This window comes from Wyeomyia smithii, chromosome 1, assembly GCF_029784165.1.
Source record: "Wyeomyia smithii strain HCP4-BCI-WySm-NY-G18 chromosome 1, ASM2978416v1, whole genome shotgun sequence".
NCBI lineage: Eukaryota > Metazoa > Arthropoda > Insecta > Diptera > Culicidae > Wyeomyia > Wyeomyia smithii.
Genome location: NC_073694.1, coordinates 3,926,376 through 3,941,249, shown reverse-complemented (window position 1 = coordinate 3,941,249; position 14,874 = coordinate 3,926,376). Strand labels below are relative to the sequence as shown.

Below are 14,874 nucleotides of genomic sequence, written 5' to 3'. Positions count from 1 at the left end.
TAGAAAATGTTTTTATAACCGTATGTAGTTCTTGGACCACTCACATACATAGCATCATGTCCCCTAGTATTGTGTGCATGAATTGCTGATACTTGAACTAATCTTACATTTGATTTTATTAAATTATGGCGTATTTTATGGATATGCAGTAGCATATTGTAAGTGCATAGTGAATCAACAGATAATGTTTTTCATCATACAGCTCGATTGAAGGAAAGCGCAGTGGTAAATTGCAAATAGTTTTGACAACTCTGTTCTGCAGTACTTTTAGAGGTTTTAAATGAACTTCGGCGGCACATCCCCATAGGCAGCTCATGAACGTAAGATGAGGTAATATGAATGAATTGTACAGTTTCCAACCAGTATCTTCGGTGATGAATGGTCTTGCTTTTTTAATAGCAAATACGTAAGGTGTTATTTACTTAATAACATGATCTACATGCACGCAAAACTTTTCCTTATTACTTAAGAAGCAATAGCGCAAAATTGCCTTTTGGGTAACAAACCTATTACTTAAAAGGCAATAAAATTCTTCCCCAGTCGAGTAACAACACATACTGTCATATATTTAGCACGTGTTACGGGAGAACGACTATCTAATAATGGTCGTTTCAACCACATGCAAATTTTTTTCTATCGCAAAATGCTCCCTTTCCATCTCAAGTAAAAAAAAAACACACACCGTCGCATATATTGCACATGTTAGGCCTCTGCCAGGCTGAATGCCAACGCGAGCGATCGGGCGAGATTCTTGCCGTCGGTAAATAAACAGCCGTAAGTAAAACTGTTCATTAACCTTCGGCAGAAATCTCGCCCCATCGCTCGTGTTGGCGTTCAACCTGGCAGAGGCCTTTCAAGTTTCTTCTATCTCCAATTCATCCGGTGTGCGTGTATTAGTTCGCTCGTTGTATGCATACGGAGTAGCGAAAAAATATGACAAGAGCTGCCAAGCAGCATTTTCCCCGTCATAGAGTGAGCAAACGTTGATGATTTTAAAGACTTGAAATGCGCCTTAAAATGACATCACGATCTGTAAACTGCGTTAGAGAAAAACAAAAACATTCGCTTTCTTGCAAGCTATCTACAGCACATAATCGTTGGTACATGAAAACTTATTTGGACCTGTTTGAAAATACAAAACTTGTGCCCATCCAGAACATTATTCGCAACTTCGGCAACTCTGGTCAGACAGTATTACATATTTCCATTTCAAGTAAACACTAGGGGACGAAACGAAAGTGTTTCTAATTAGACAATTGAGGTTGACGGTATAGATTCTGATTATGAATGGATGAAAGGGACAAAAATAAACCAGATCTTTGCATCAATACAAATGTAGCGAGTGAAGTCTTGCTAACACATGCAGTGCGGTGCTTGGCTGTATGTTCTCCTGCAGAAACACATACGAGCGTGTGGCCGTCATAATTTTTGTTACTTTTTAGTTGTTACTAATTGTGTATAATGCGCAGTCATAAGACACAATTAGTAATAAAAAATTGCCCTGAAGTAATAAAATGTTCCCCGTTTGCGTTGGGTGTGGTTTTTCCACGATAGACTGGAATCAATAACCAGTCCTAAATAATTCGTTGTATCTACCTTTTTCAATGGTATTGAGTCAACTCTAATATCTAATTAAGCAGTACTGTTTACTATCATATAGCAGGATTTTTCAACATTCAATCTCAATCTATTTGAGTTCAACCAATGTAACAGTAGGTTAAGATCGTGTTGCATATTCGCTTCAAGCTCTTCGAACGTTTTTGCTTCACAGATGAGACAGGCATCATCTGCATACAATTGCAAGCGACCTCTTAAGGGCAAACCCAACATATCGTTAACAAAAATAAGGAAAAGTAAAGGACCCAAAATTGAACCTTGTGGAAGGCTTGATTTTATGACACAAGATGAGCTATAACAATTGTTAACAAAGGTGTACTGCGGTCTTTGCTCTAGATAAGTCTTTAACAAACTTGACGCAGATTCACTAAAGCCATACATTCGTATTTTTCGTAACAGTATCGAGTGGGATATACAATCGAAAGCTTTACTTAAGTCCAAAAATATACATGCGATTTTCAAACCGTTGTCTCTAGCAGTGTATACAACATTCATAAGATCTGCCGAAGCAGCTACCGTGTTTGACTTTGAAGGAAACCATACTGGTTTGTGTTTATGATGTCATTTTCAAACAGATACATTTTCATTTGTTTCTCTATTATTCTTTCAAAAATTTTCGATGTAGCTGGCAGGATGGATATTGGTCCGAAACTTCTTTTCGAAGTGCAATCACCAGACTTGAATAGAGGTATGACTTTAGCAATTTTCAACGAAGTTGGATACTCATTTGTTCTAAACATTTGATTTACTAGATTTGTTAAAGTTGGTGCTACACAATCTCTTGTACGAAAAAGAAATTATTTGCAGCGGATTCCAGCAACGATAGCAGCTGGGCCAGCTGATGCAGGGACAGTGGATACCAATGGCAGCGTATAGCGGCCACAACTGTGGCATGGCTATGGATAGCGAACTAGTTGCAGCGGATCTCAGCATCGATAGCGGCTGATGCAGTGAGGCACTTTAGTGAAATGCAGTCTCTGTACTATAGCGGGCACTAGTAAATGCATTCAATGAAAAGTTGACTCATTTTGACAACACGTGAGCCGTCTAGTTATGAGTGTTATATCAGCATTTCATTGTTTACTTTATCACAAGGAATACTTTATTCGCCATCGGCATCTCATCCGATACTAAAATGAACAACAAATTGTCCTTTCCAGGATGAAATAAAAACTTGATTGAAGAGTTAATATTTTCTAATGAGTTAATTCACATTGTTTAGAATTGTAAAAGTTATAAATTTTACTTCATCTCCGTGTCTCAAAACGTACTGAATAATCTTTTCCTTCAGTCATGAGCACGACATCCGAAAAAATTTCATCTCAAAATATAAAAATTGTCAAGCCCCAACAATGACAAGCAGCTTTCTATATTATTGAAAATGGTCAATCCTTGTTGAAGCGCAAAATACGATTGATCTGATTAGTCAACGTTTATTTACTAGATAAAATGACTGACACGCAAGCATCAGGGTTATCTTTCTTGTAAAACTTCAACCTTGCGGTTGTGGCTTTGCACATAACCCTCCTGTTATTTACTTTCCATGTAAAATTAATTAAACTCTATCTTGTATATGTTTTTACCACCATCCACCAGCTGCACAAAAATATTTCATTACGCCAAAAACACGTAAACGTACCTAGGATTTTTTTTGAATAACAACCACTAAATTTTTTAATACTAAATTACTTGAGAAGAAAATTACTACAAAAATCCCATAATCCTGAAATATCATTATTCTTGAATCCTAAAATAACACAATTTTTAGGTTCAGAAATCTTGCATAAAAAATCCCTGAATCTCAAGATCTTTGAATCCTAGAATCCCAAACTCCTCACTTCTGAGACCCCAAAATATAAAAATTCTGAAATCCTAAATTCTTAAACTTCTGATATCCTACAAACGTACAAACTTAATTCTAAACTCCTATAATTCCGAAACATTGGTATCCCAAAATCTTGAAATTATGAAATCCATTAATTTGACTGAAGGCTTCTAGTTTTAGAATAATTAATTCTCAGAAATCTTAAATTCTAGAATCCTAATATCTACATATCTTAAAAACCAAAGATCTTAGAACCTCAAGTACCTAAAATCCTTAAACCTTAAGAATCAAAACCCTTAAATTCGTAAATCTCCAAATCTTGACAAGATACATCTTACAATCCAAAAATTCCTCAGTCTTAAAGTCATAAATAAATAGATTGAACCACTGAAACCAATTTCAATCAGTTACGGTGTACTCCAACTTACTCTAAGTATGAGAAGGCTCATTAGTATTTGGTGAAGTGATGTCCCAGGTGTAGTTCATTATCTCATCAGGAGTTTTGCTTCAAATATCGGCAAGATCTTCGTGTCTCTTAGTGAAGTTACGCATTCTGGGTTGTGATAGTAGATACCCGGAATTCGCATAGTAGGTGTTCCGAGATTTCCGCAATGGAGGATACCGAGGATGCCGCAATGGCGACATGTATCATCACCAAGTTTGCCTAGCTTCTTGAGATGATACCTACTGTGTTTTTCTCGCGATTTGACTCTATGAACCGTTTCGATTGTCGTAATTCGCCTATGACATCGCAATTTGCTTAATTCGTCGCTTTTTCTCATTCACCGAGTTAAGCTTTTAAAGCGGTCAGCGAGACTCCACAAAAAAGTTCTGGACCAACAAAGTTAGTGGATTACCCTTGCTAGTGAGTCAGCCTTCTCATTTCTCTCGATTCCATAGTGACCAAAAACCCAGTACGAATTGAGCCGGTTTTTCATGGAAAGGTATTGGAGCGAAGGACAAAAACAGAACTTTAAGTGCTGCCTGATTATCGCAAATATATTTCCACCTAGAATACTGTGAACCAGTATTCCATACCATTTCGTCGTCAAACCAGTCAAACCAATAACTTCCAAACCATTTTCAGTTAGGCTTTGAATTAGGGCGTCTGCAACTAATGACCACAACAAGAGTGATAAAATTCCGCCTAGTTGCCTATTTCTACCTTCGATTTACTCCAACTCGTTATCTGGCTAGTTCTTAAACTTTTTCATCTAGTTCCTGGAGCCCAGCGAAAATTTAATGTACTGCTATTGGTCAACTGTTGAAGCACTTGATTATTGACCATTGATACAGATCCTGAACGAGTCTGTGACTAGAGTTCTTCAAATCCTTTTGATTCTACAACTAATCACTGTAGGAGTGGAGATAAAAAACCTCTCTGTGGACATCCAAGCTCAGCTGGAATTTCACGTTTCAATAGTATTACACTTGTCCGTTTCAACATTTTCTGCACCCCTTTGGATGAAGAAAAAAAACCTAAATTAATCCACCTAGCGGTCAGACTCAGCCTTTCTCATTCAAACTTATTATTTGTAAAAATAGATTTACATGAATGCTCAAATCCAAAAAGGTATATTCACTCTTTGGGTTCTAAAATATTGATGTTATAATTAAAGTATAAAATATGAAATTTGATTGCTTCAGAAATAGCGAAATATAAGAAATGACTCTTAATTTCGAACAATTTAATCACGAGCGATACCGGGAACGTTCAAATAGTACGATACCACATTTAAATCATGTTGAGGCCATATATATTGATCAAAGCAGCATAGTGTCGAACAGTGGCGTAGCTATGGTTTGGTGGGCCTGGTGTGGTAACAAAAATGTGGGCCCCCAATGAAAATGACTGGGCAGTTTTTTCTTCCATAGAAGGAATTGAGACAAACAAAAAACTTAGATTTTTCTACATATTTATTCCGTTGTCCGCAAAGTCAATAATTAGATATTTAGATACTCACTTTTCGAGCCGTTTGGTTGGCAAAATCAGAAACCGCAGATTCAAAATCAATGGGATCAGTGATTTCACGTTCGATTGATAAAATGCCAATGTTTGTTAATCTAAGTTACTCATCGTTGACCTCAAATTGTTCTTGATCAACTTTAACTTAGAGAAACTTGATCAACTTTAACTTAGAGCCAACTGTATTCGGGTGCATATAATCTCGCGTGAACGCAGATTATTTCCCTCGCTCTGTTTCATGTTTTCGTTAGCCACACAGCAACACAGATAGACAGGGTTTTCCAGACTTGGTAAAAGCACCGCTCCGAGCCGCTCGGTGACATGGCCAAATTATAGACACCAAGCACCACGAGCGTATCGTCTTATGTGACATTCGTAGCAAGCACCCTGTTTACCCCTACAATGTACAATGATATGCCAATTATTGTATCACATGCTTTGGCAACCGTCGTCGTTCGATCAAAGCATTGGTGGTCAAAATCTGTTCAGTTGTAATCACATATTGGATGCAATATCCAACATCGTGATATACTGTTGCGTACAAAATTATTTTATCCCCGGTCGCACAGTGTAGTGCGCGAACACGCACCACAGTACGTCGACAGCAGCTACATTGTTTCCACTTGGCATGACTGCACACAAATGGCAATCGAGTGCTACTGCACTGACGACGAGCGACCGTCTTCTCATACATAGCCGGGGCAGTACTGTTGCCTGTGTCAGCATGTTTTCTTTCAAGACATCAGTTTTAATAACATTCTCACAACAGATCGTTTAATTGTCTGATAAAGGAGGTTGTTACTTTGTAAGTTTCCGAAAAAGCTTTACTTTCAAGACATCAAAATAGTCTAGGTTCATAGAAGCAAATGTTAGTTGACCTATTGGGACGGAGAGATTCTGTCAAATTTTTTTTTGCCACTGAATAGAGGTTGTCATAGCAGGCAGTTGGTGTCCACTCATGAAGTCTGTGCCAGGAGTGCTCGCATGTGATTGGTACATTGTTCGTGAAAATACGACCTTGAAACTTTTCATCAATTTTCATTGTTTAAAAATTAAGTAACAATGATATATGAAGAATCACAAAATTGTCCATCGTTTTATCAATCCAACGACATATTGATTATTGTGATTCATCATGTGGTTACATCAGTATTACCATTTAAAATCTTTCATTCCGACGTTACATCTTGGTTTTTAGTTTCCTCAGAATGTATCTCGATATAGTGCGGTTAGACGTAGTCCTACGTCAAAAATTAAACAATTGAACGATGGTGGCAGCAGAATCGATTGGATACATCTTCTACTCTAGACGTTAATGAGTTTCTTAATATTGGACCCAACTTACCGGTAACCAACTTGTCAAACAATCCCTGAACGGAATTCGTTGAGCATCCAACAAAGTCCGGGTCCGAAAAGCGACACGTTCTGATGAACTCGGCTATAAAGAACACAACAATTAGATTCTGTCCACTTTTAAGCCCTGCTCGGATAACATACGTTTCACGTCGAACGACATCGGGCTGCAATTTTCCAGCCCCACCGCGACCAGTAAAACCACGATCAGTTGAACTTTCGAAGTCATCATTTTGCTCTCTCCGTTCACTGCTGCGATCGAAAAAATCAATATCACACACCTGGACCGAATCAGTTATTGCTTCACACTGAGATGTGTCACGTTTCTCCGTCGGCGCCACGCGTTTCAAGCACGTTTCGTCGTCCGTAATGACCCTGATTTTGGTTGGTTCGTTAGACCTTAGAACCCTTTCGCCGTTGTTTATTTACTTTTTTTTTTATTTTGAGTGTGTTTTCAAGGTACGACAGCCACCAGAACTGCACGAGTCACACGAGAATCAAAAACTTTCTGCCAGTTCTCGGTCCGATGCAAGCCATTAAATAAGTACTCAGAGCCGGCCGGCTGCTGCAGCTGCTGCTGTTGCAGTGTGGGCCTTAGTGGCTAGAGGCTTCACCTGCGAGCGGAGAGTAGCTATAAAACCGAATGTTTAGTAACCGAGCAAAAACGGGCTTTACCCGATCTGAACAGATGCCAGCTTAGAACTCACTCGAATATCGGTAATAACCGACCGACGTGCGGGTAGACAGTAAGCACCAGCTACGCTGGGTCCAAGTAAGCTACGCTTTATGGGTGAATGTCAGAATCAAGCTTTAAAGCTTCTCGCCTATGAGAAGTTCATAAGCGCATTCCACAGCTGTTAATGATCGAACGCAAATCTGCTAATCAAATTATCGGCCGATATGATCCGCTTTGTTTTATTGTGCAGCAAGTAATTATAGATTCACCGAGAGTTGATTTTATCACTTTATCTATAGTGCATGAGTGAGGTCAATTCTAGCAAAACTAATTATTCTCTTGTGAAGCACATTAAAGCGGTATCCGTATCGCTGATATTAGATGTTGTAACGGGTGTGACATTGTAAGTGTGAGTATGTGCAAATATTCTAGTCAAGGTCCGTTTCCAGGGGACAAAAATAAAATCCCATGGACAATAGAAATAAAGTTGTTGTAACCAAGCAAAGCAAACGTTCGCAACACGTTTCCCATTTCAAAACAAACAACAACCGTGGCAATAAATTGACCACCCGCGCCTGCTTAGCAAAAATCCCGCTTGAGCGGAGGAAAAACTAAAATACACATAATTATATATAAGACTCTGACTTAGCCAGTGTTTACAGTTCTCCACCCCGGCAGCACTGATATATAACCTTCAATTCAACTCGTGTTCTTAGCAGGCGAAACAGAAACCCTACAGATTGACCGAGAAAAAACGAAAAAAAACAACGCATCAATGACCGTGCGCATCATCATCAATGTTAATAGTATCAAGCGCGCGCGCAACCCCGTAAAATATAGGTGCTTAGCGCATGTGTGATGCAATAAACTAAACGGTATGTTTTGCGATATTTTCCCTTCGGCTGTCAACCGAACAGAACAGAACAGAACGGAACGGAACGTCACGCCTGTCGTCCACCTACCAATCATGGCGCACTTTGTAACTCATCGGCCAAGGCCAATCTCCGGAGCGGTGGCGGCGACGACGGTGGCGGATGGTTATTCTTAGCCATGACAGATCCACGCCACCACCACGGTTACTGCGATGATGGCAAAATATATGTGAAAATTGAAGCTCACCCCATTTTGAGGAGATTTTTCGAGAATGTTGTTTCCATCCCCGGTGCGCTCTCTCACAGTTTAAGCGTATTGATCGATGGCAAACAGATGCACTCTGAAAGATAAAGGCAGAGAAAGAGGTTAGGTTGAAAGAGAGGGGAAAATTGCATACAGTATAAATTTAGCGATTATGTATATGATTAGGGTAGATTTCAATTTGCTGGTTTTAATGTCATATTAATAGAGTAAGAACAGTAAGAAATTAGATAGGTTTGAAGACGTTACAACCCTTCGAGTTAGTCTGAAAACTTTTGTGAAAGTAACAGCAACAAATTTTCGGATATTCTTTTTTGTTCGGTATTTTTTGTTTGGGGTAGTTAATGGAAAAATGTCAAACTCTACTTCAAATAACAACAATCATGCGAGTTTCATTTTAACCTTAGAAACAGGTCAACGTTCGACCGCTGGTTCCCTGAATACGAAAGTATTTAGGTGTTCTAGAACATCCTGGAATCGAGCGATCAAAATCAATTTCTCAAGGCATCGTTTTCTAGCCACGAATTGACAATGGCATTGATGACTACGGTCGGAGATCTTTACCATTAATAACAGTGACAGACAACGGAAGTCAATTCTCCGTTTACCATGGACACGACCTGATTCTTGCCGACTGCTGTATTTGCATTTTCCTCCGGTTTCTTCAAACAACAGTCCTTCTGGATGTGCTGAATGAAACTTCTTCTGATGCTTTTTTCTATCTTCGACGAATGCCGCACTATTGTCCTCGCTCGAATCAACCTCACGGTCTGTCTTCATTCTCTGTGGCCAAAAGCCGCTGCTCAGCCGTCTCTAGTTTCGTGTCCTTCTCCTCCAGACTCCAAAACTGTCGGGTAACATTGGGAACAATCGAGCTACCAAGTCTCCTTCTTCTGTTTTCGCTTCTTCGGTTTCGAGTTGTTACAAATAAGCTCCCAGATGAGATTGCTTTCTTCTTTCGTAACCGTGCTAAGTACATTCTTACAAAAAATTTTGCTTGAAACGGATTTCTTGGCGTAGGTTTCTTCTAGAGTCTTCTACCTCCCGTACAACTTCAAGGATTTCATCCACTACGGATCCAATGAGAATATACTTGGCTTCTCTGTCGGTTTGATTACACTTACTGAAAGCACCGCGTGCCGCTAGAAAAAATAGTTAGGTACTGGTGAACGAAGACACCGATCAGGAAAGGCAAGTGCCGCAAGACAACTGAGGTAAAAGTTGTGATGCACCCTCTTTACTCTTATAACCTCCTAGCTAACTACCTGGAGACTGGTAATTAGCTACCACTGGCGTGTTGGTGGTTGACCCGCCACACACGTTGCAGCTCCAGAACAAATTCGCGTTCCAGATGTCGTCGCACATCCTCCGGACTAGATTGTCCGGAGTAGTGCCAGGCCCTCATGTCGCTTCTCGCTCTTACGAAACAGGGGCATACGAAAAAAACATGCTCAGCAGTCTCCTCATCCTCCACGCACTCGGGACACATGGGGGACCCCGCGTGTCCAAACCTGTGCAGATATTGCCTGAAAAAACCATGGCCTGACAGGATTTGTGTCAGGTGGAAGTCCACTTCACCATGTCGTCTCCCGACCCAGCCGGATATCTCCGGTATGAGTCGGTGCGTCAATCTGCCCTTTGCGGAGTTGGACCATTCCCGCTGCCAGCGGAGCATCGAGAATGACCTTATGGTCGAAACACTCTCTGTCCTCCTTGATGGCGATGCTGATAGGCATCATGCCGGACAAGACATAGATTGCTTCGTATGACACCGTACGATACGCACTCGCAACTCTCAGGCACATGAGCCTGTAGGTACTTTCCAGTTTACCACGGTAACTGTTAGTACCTAACGCTCTGGACCACACTGGCCCACCATACCTAAGTTTGGATGAAACCACGCTGGCAAGAAGTCTTCGCTTGCTGCCATAAAATGCTGAGCTATTGGACATCGTACGAGATAGTGCTGCAATAGCCGATGAGGCCCTCTTACAGGCATAGTCGACGTGGCTCCCTAACGCGAGCTTGTCGTCGACCATAACCCCCAAGAGCTTCAACGATCGCTTTGAGGTGATGGTGCAGTCACCGACTCTGATCACCGCCTGTTGCTCCGATTTACGGTTGTTAACAACCGTGTCCTCCATCTTATGGTGCGCGAGCTCCAGTTTCCTGGAGCGCATCCAATCCTCGACCTTGCGTATGCAGTGCGCAGCCGTCAACTCGACCTCTTCGATCGATTCGCCGTAAACCTCTAGCGTTAGGTCGTCTGCAAAGCCGACGATTACAACCCCTACAGGAAATTGGAAGGAAGTAGTTTTCCAGAATCTTGTACAGCGATACCGGTACATGGATGCTCCCGAGCGCGAGCGCTATGGAGTCCCAACTGGCAGTATTGAAGGCATTCATTACGTCAAGCGTGACGATTGCGCAATAGCGTATTTCCCTTCTCTTGCGTTGGAGTGCTATCTCCGCCGTCTTGGTGACGGAGGCGATAGCATCCAGCGTGGACCTGCTCTTCCGGAAGCCGAACTGGTTGCTTGCCAGACCGTTTACACCCTCTGTGTACCTCACTAGTCTGTTGAGGATAATCCTCTCAAATACCTTGCCCGCCGTGTCTAGCAGGCAGATAGGCCTATACGCCGATGGGTCACTTGGTGGTTGCCCAGCCTTCGGCAGTAGGACCAATTTCTGCCGCTTCCACCTATCCGGAAAGAGGCAGTCATCCAGGCACTTCTGCATGACTACTCGAAACAGCCCGGGGGGCGTTTTTATCGCCAGCCTGATTGCCAGGTTAGGGATGCCATCCGGTCCCGGTGCCTTGCTCACCTTGGCAGGTTGGCCGACCATCCCTGGTCTGTGTCTGAGATACTGGAACGTCGACCATGAGACTCGACCGCCGGAGCCCAAGGACTTGGCTCGTGGCGCGGAAAGAGTCCCTTCGATGATTCGCTCTAGCATCGCTGGTGATCGCTCTGCAGGCGCCAGCGAACCTTTGGTCTAGGCCATTAGCATTACGATCCTGTAGGCGTCACCCCACGGATTCGTATTGGCACTCGCGCATAGCCTATCGAAACAGGCCCTCTTGCTGGCCTTAATCGCACTCTTCAGCGTCGATCTGGCAGAACTGAATGCTGCGCGGCGCTCTATCCTCTGTTCGTCTGTTTGCGCACGCTGCATCCTCCGTCTCGCACGGAGGCACGCACTGCGAAGGTCCGCTATCTCGTCAGTCCACCAGTAGACCGATGGCTTCCCATTCCTAGGTTGGCGAGTCCTTGGCATGGTGGCGTCGTACGCCCGAGATAGCATAGCAACTAGTGGGTCAGGCGTCGAGCGAAGCGAGGGGGGCGCTCTCGTCTCATTGCCTCTTCAAATACCTTGGCATCGAAATGCGATGTATTCCACCCGCGGGCGAACGAAGTGTTGGTCCTACTCATCGCTTGCCGCCTCTCGTTGTTGTCTACACTATAACAGACCGGCTGATGGTCGCTATTGGTGTAGCCATCGTCTACCCTCCAGTTCATGATCAGTCCTGGGCTGGAGAACGTCACGTCGTTAGACCCATCGTTGGCCAGATCTAGGTTGAGCTTTGCCAAAGCTTCCAACAAGATCTAGCCTCAACGTCTAAGAAGCATAACTACTGTGATGGGATTCCAGCAATTGCTTCAAGCTTTCAGGTTTCTTCGGTATCGCCGCCTCCGAATCGTGTAGTCCAAGATGCATTCATCATTCTTGGAATCCGCCAGAGCCTTATGGCTTCGTAAAGATGTCAGCTAATTTATTTTGATAATTCAACCAGCATACACTTGAATTCGGAGCCTTTATTTTCTCTGAGCTTCTCCTTTCAAACGGATGATGGATCCCACTTTCCTTCCTACGATAAGCACTCCGCGTAGAACGCAACGTCGTTTCTGTCTTTGCAACACGTGTACAGGCAATAGTCACGGCGGGACCTCTTAAAAACCATCTTGATCAGCTCATGGAAGAATTTCTCGTTCCAGCAGCGTGAAGAAGACTTCAACCTTTATACCGATTTCAGCAGCTATATTGCATGTCATGTTTTCTGGAGTCAAGACGCCATGACGTTCAACAAAATTGGAACTGGTAGTAGGCGTCGACTGCTAACACAATGCTAACAGTTGATGGCTTTGAAGCCCACACTGTAACGTTACCGACTAGTAGTCAGTAGCCTTCATGGATTGTAATTTGTTGCCATTCGACTCGGTCTGGAGGACTCGCGATGTCGCCATAGCATTGAGGAGTATCTTTGAGACTCGAGTTGTTCTAGTTGCAAATCGAAAACGTCGGTGTCTGTTGTCCATTTCTCGTCATTTTTATCGTCGGTAATCAGAGCGCCTCGGAATCAGTAGCTCCAACATCGGTGTCACATTCTGAACAGCCTCCCCTTCTAAACTCAGCTCTTCTTCAGAGATATTCTCCAGTGCAGTAACCATACGTATCTGGTACAGGGATATAACTAGGTCAACTTTCTCGACAGCCCCGGCAATTTTCATTCTTTTGAATCTCCGTCCCGTAGTTTCAGTCGATTCAACTGTTTTACCAGGTTTACGGGCGAGCTGTATAATTTTGCATTGCCGTTAGTCGTTTTAATGTTGACAGTTACCTTAACAGTGAGTGCCTTGGCGATTCTCTAACATACAGGATCAGTATGGGCTTTCCTAGTATAATTGACGAATGCAGAACCTTTTGGGATAGCCAGCAGTTTGCGAACGATGAAAAATTACAGCAGGACTACTCTGATGGGATTCCAACGATTTCTTCAAGCTTCCCGGCTCCTTCGAAATCAAGCACAAGTTCCATGAAGTTTGAATCAAAAATCATGGAATGCTTAGATTAGACTAATGTTATTTTGGATTTTTTCGCAGTTTTAGATTGTTGTTTTTGGTTTTTTTTTTAATTTTTTATGTTTTCTTAGATTTTTTAATTTTTTGAGTTCGGTCTTCGGTGAATTTTTTTTTTAATTTTTAAATTTTTGTCTTAACACTGTGTAATTTTTAGATTTGAATATTTGTTTTTTCTTTAGAACTTTTTTTGTCTCTCTTTGAGGAACACCTGTGAACTTCCGCGTAGAGCACGGCCATTGGTAGGCGCGTTAAAAATTACTCCGTAATATTTTCGTGTAATTCGAGTGTATTCTGCTGGATTTATGGAAATAGAGTCTGCAGTTTAAATTGACATTACAGTTCAAGTTTGTAGTTGGTGTGAAGTTGGCATGAAAAAAGAACGATATCATGTGAAAATCGTCCGGCAAAATGTGTTTTATTTTTCTGTTTTTTTGTAAGCCAACATCCAACGAAGAAAAAAATGTCAAAGTGTTACGTCATACAGTGGCAAGTGCTATAGTAAATATTGAACGAAGGCGAGAGGAAAAGGGTCGAAGAACCTATATAAAGCTAAGTATTCTGCTTTTATTCGTTCAATTATTGTTTCATATAACTAGCGCCAGTTAGAATAAATTGTTTCAATAAGAAAGCGCTAGAAAGATAATTCTAATTGGAAAATTTTGCTGTAACGCATTGTCTGTCTGTAGGGATGTGCAAGTTGTTACTTGTTAATCGATATATCTTCTATATATACACAGAAAAAAAAATATTTTAATTTTAAAAGTTAAATAAATCTACAAGCAGTAAGTGTTATGTTTGGTTTTTGCGTTTCATGCGTCTCGTGGAGCAGTGCACTGACGTCGGCAGGGATACTTTAAACACCCTGCCTGCGTTGTCAATTAGCCGTTTTGAAAATAATTGATCTATTTATTTGTTTATTTTCTTGGTAGATGTCAATCTGGGTGCATTGCTTACAATATGTCGAGATTTATTTTAGCGTGGTTTTGTGGAGTCGTTTCATTTGCTAAAGCTCTGCTTGAATAATCAGAATTGCCCCAATAGGTGAGAGCTTTAAACCTTTGTACACGCTGGCTCCCACAACACGGAACTGGTAGCATTAGAATATAATTCATAAACTTATCGCGGCCTGACCGAACGGTTACAAACATTTGGCCCAGTTTTATAACCTTGTTTGATGATTTTTCTAGCTTTTGACAAATATTGAAACACATAGACAATTTTTATTAATTATGTGAATTTTGTTGTTTTAGCAACTAAATTTTGATTGCGATTGCTTTGGCATTTTATCAATCAACTTAGAATTCAGTCTTGTTCGATATGCATATTGCATTTTTTAAAATTTTTGAGCTATGAGTGCATGAAACTTTGCCAGTTTTTATACTCAGTAGGTATCTTAACTTAAATACAAAACAAAAGATTATCAGGGCGAAGCACCGTGTCC

General features: G+C 41.5%; 2 protein-coding genes across 3 annotated transcripts in view; one reads left to right on the top strand and one right to left on the bottom strand.

The window, feature by feature from the left end:
• LOC129717962 (protein takeout-like) overlaps nucleotides 1-7,470 on the bottom strand; it is a 35,199-nt gene extending 27,729 nt beyond the window's left edge. The window contains exons 1-2 of one of the 2 annotated variants that reach the window (XM_055668281.1): nucleotides 6,906-7,470; nucleotides 6,754-6,846 (exon numbers count right to left, since the gene is read on the bottom strand). In XM_055668281.1, the coding sequence (XP_055524256.1) occupies nucleotides 6,754-6,846; nucleotides 6,906-6,993 (181 nt within the window). In that variant the 5' untranslated portion in view covers nucleotides 6,994-7,470. The remainder of the gene's footprint in view (nucleotides 1-6,753; nucleotides 6,847-6,905) is intronic. The other variant, XM_055668272.1, reaches the window with a different exon arrangement.
• Nucleotides 1-14,874, top strand: part of LOC129717968 (muscle-specific protein 20-like) — a 151,096-nt gene that overhangs the window by 65,787 nt on the left and 70,435 nt on the right. The gene's annotated exons all lie outside the window — the stretch shown is intronic.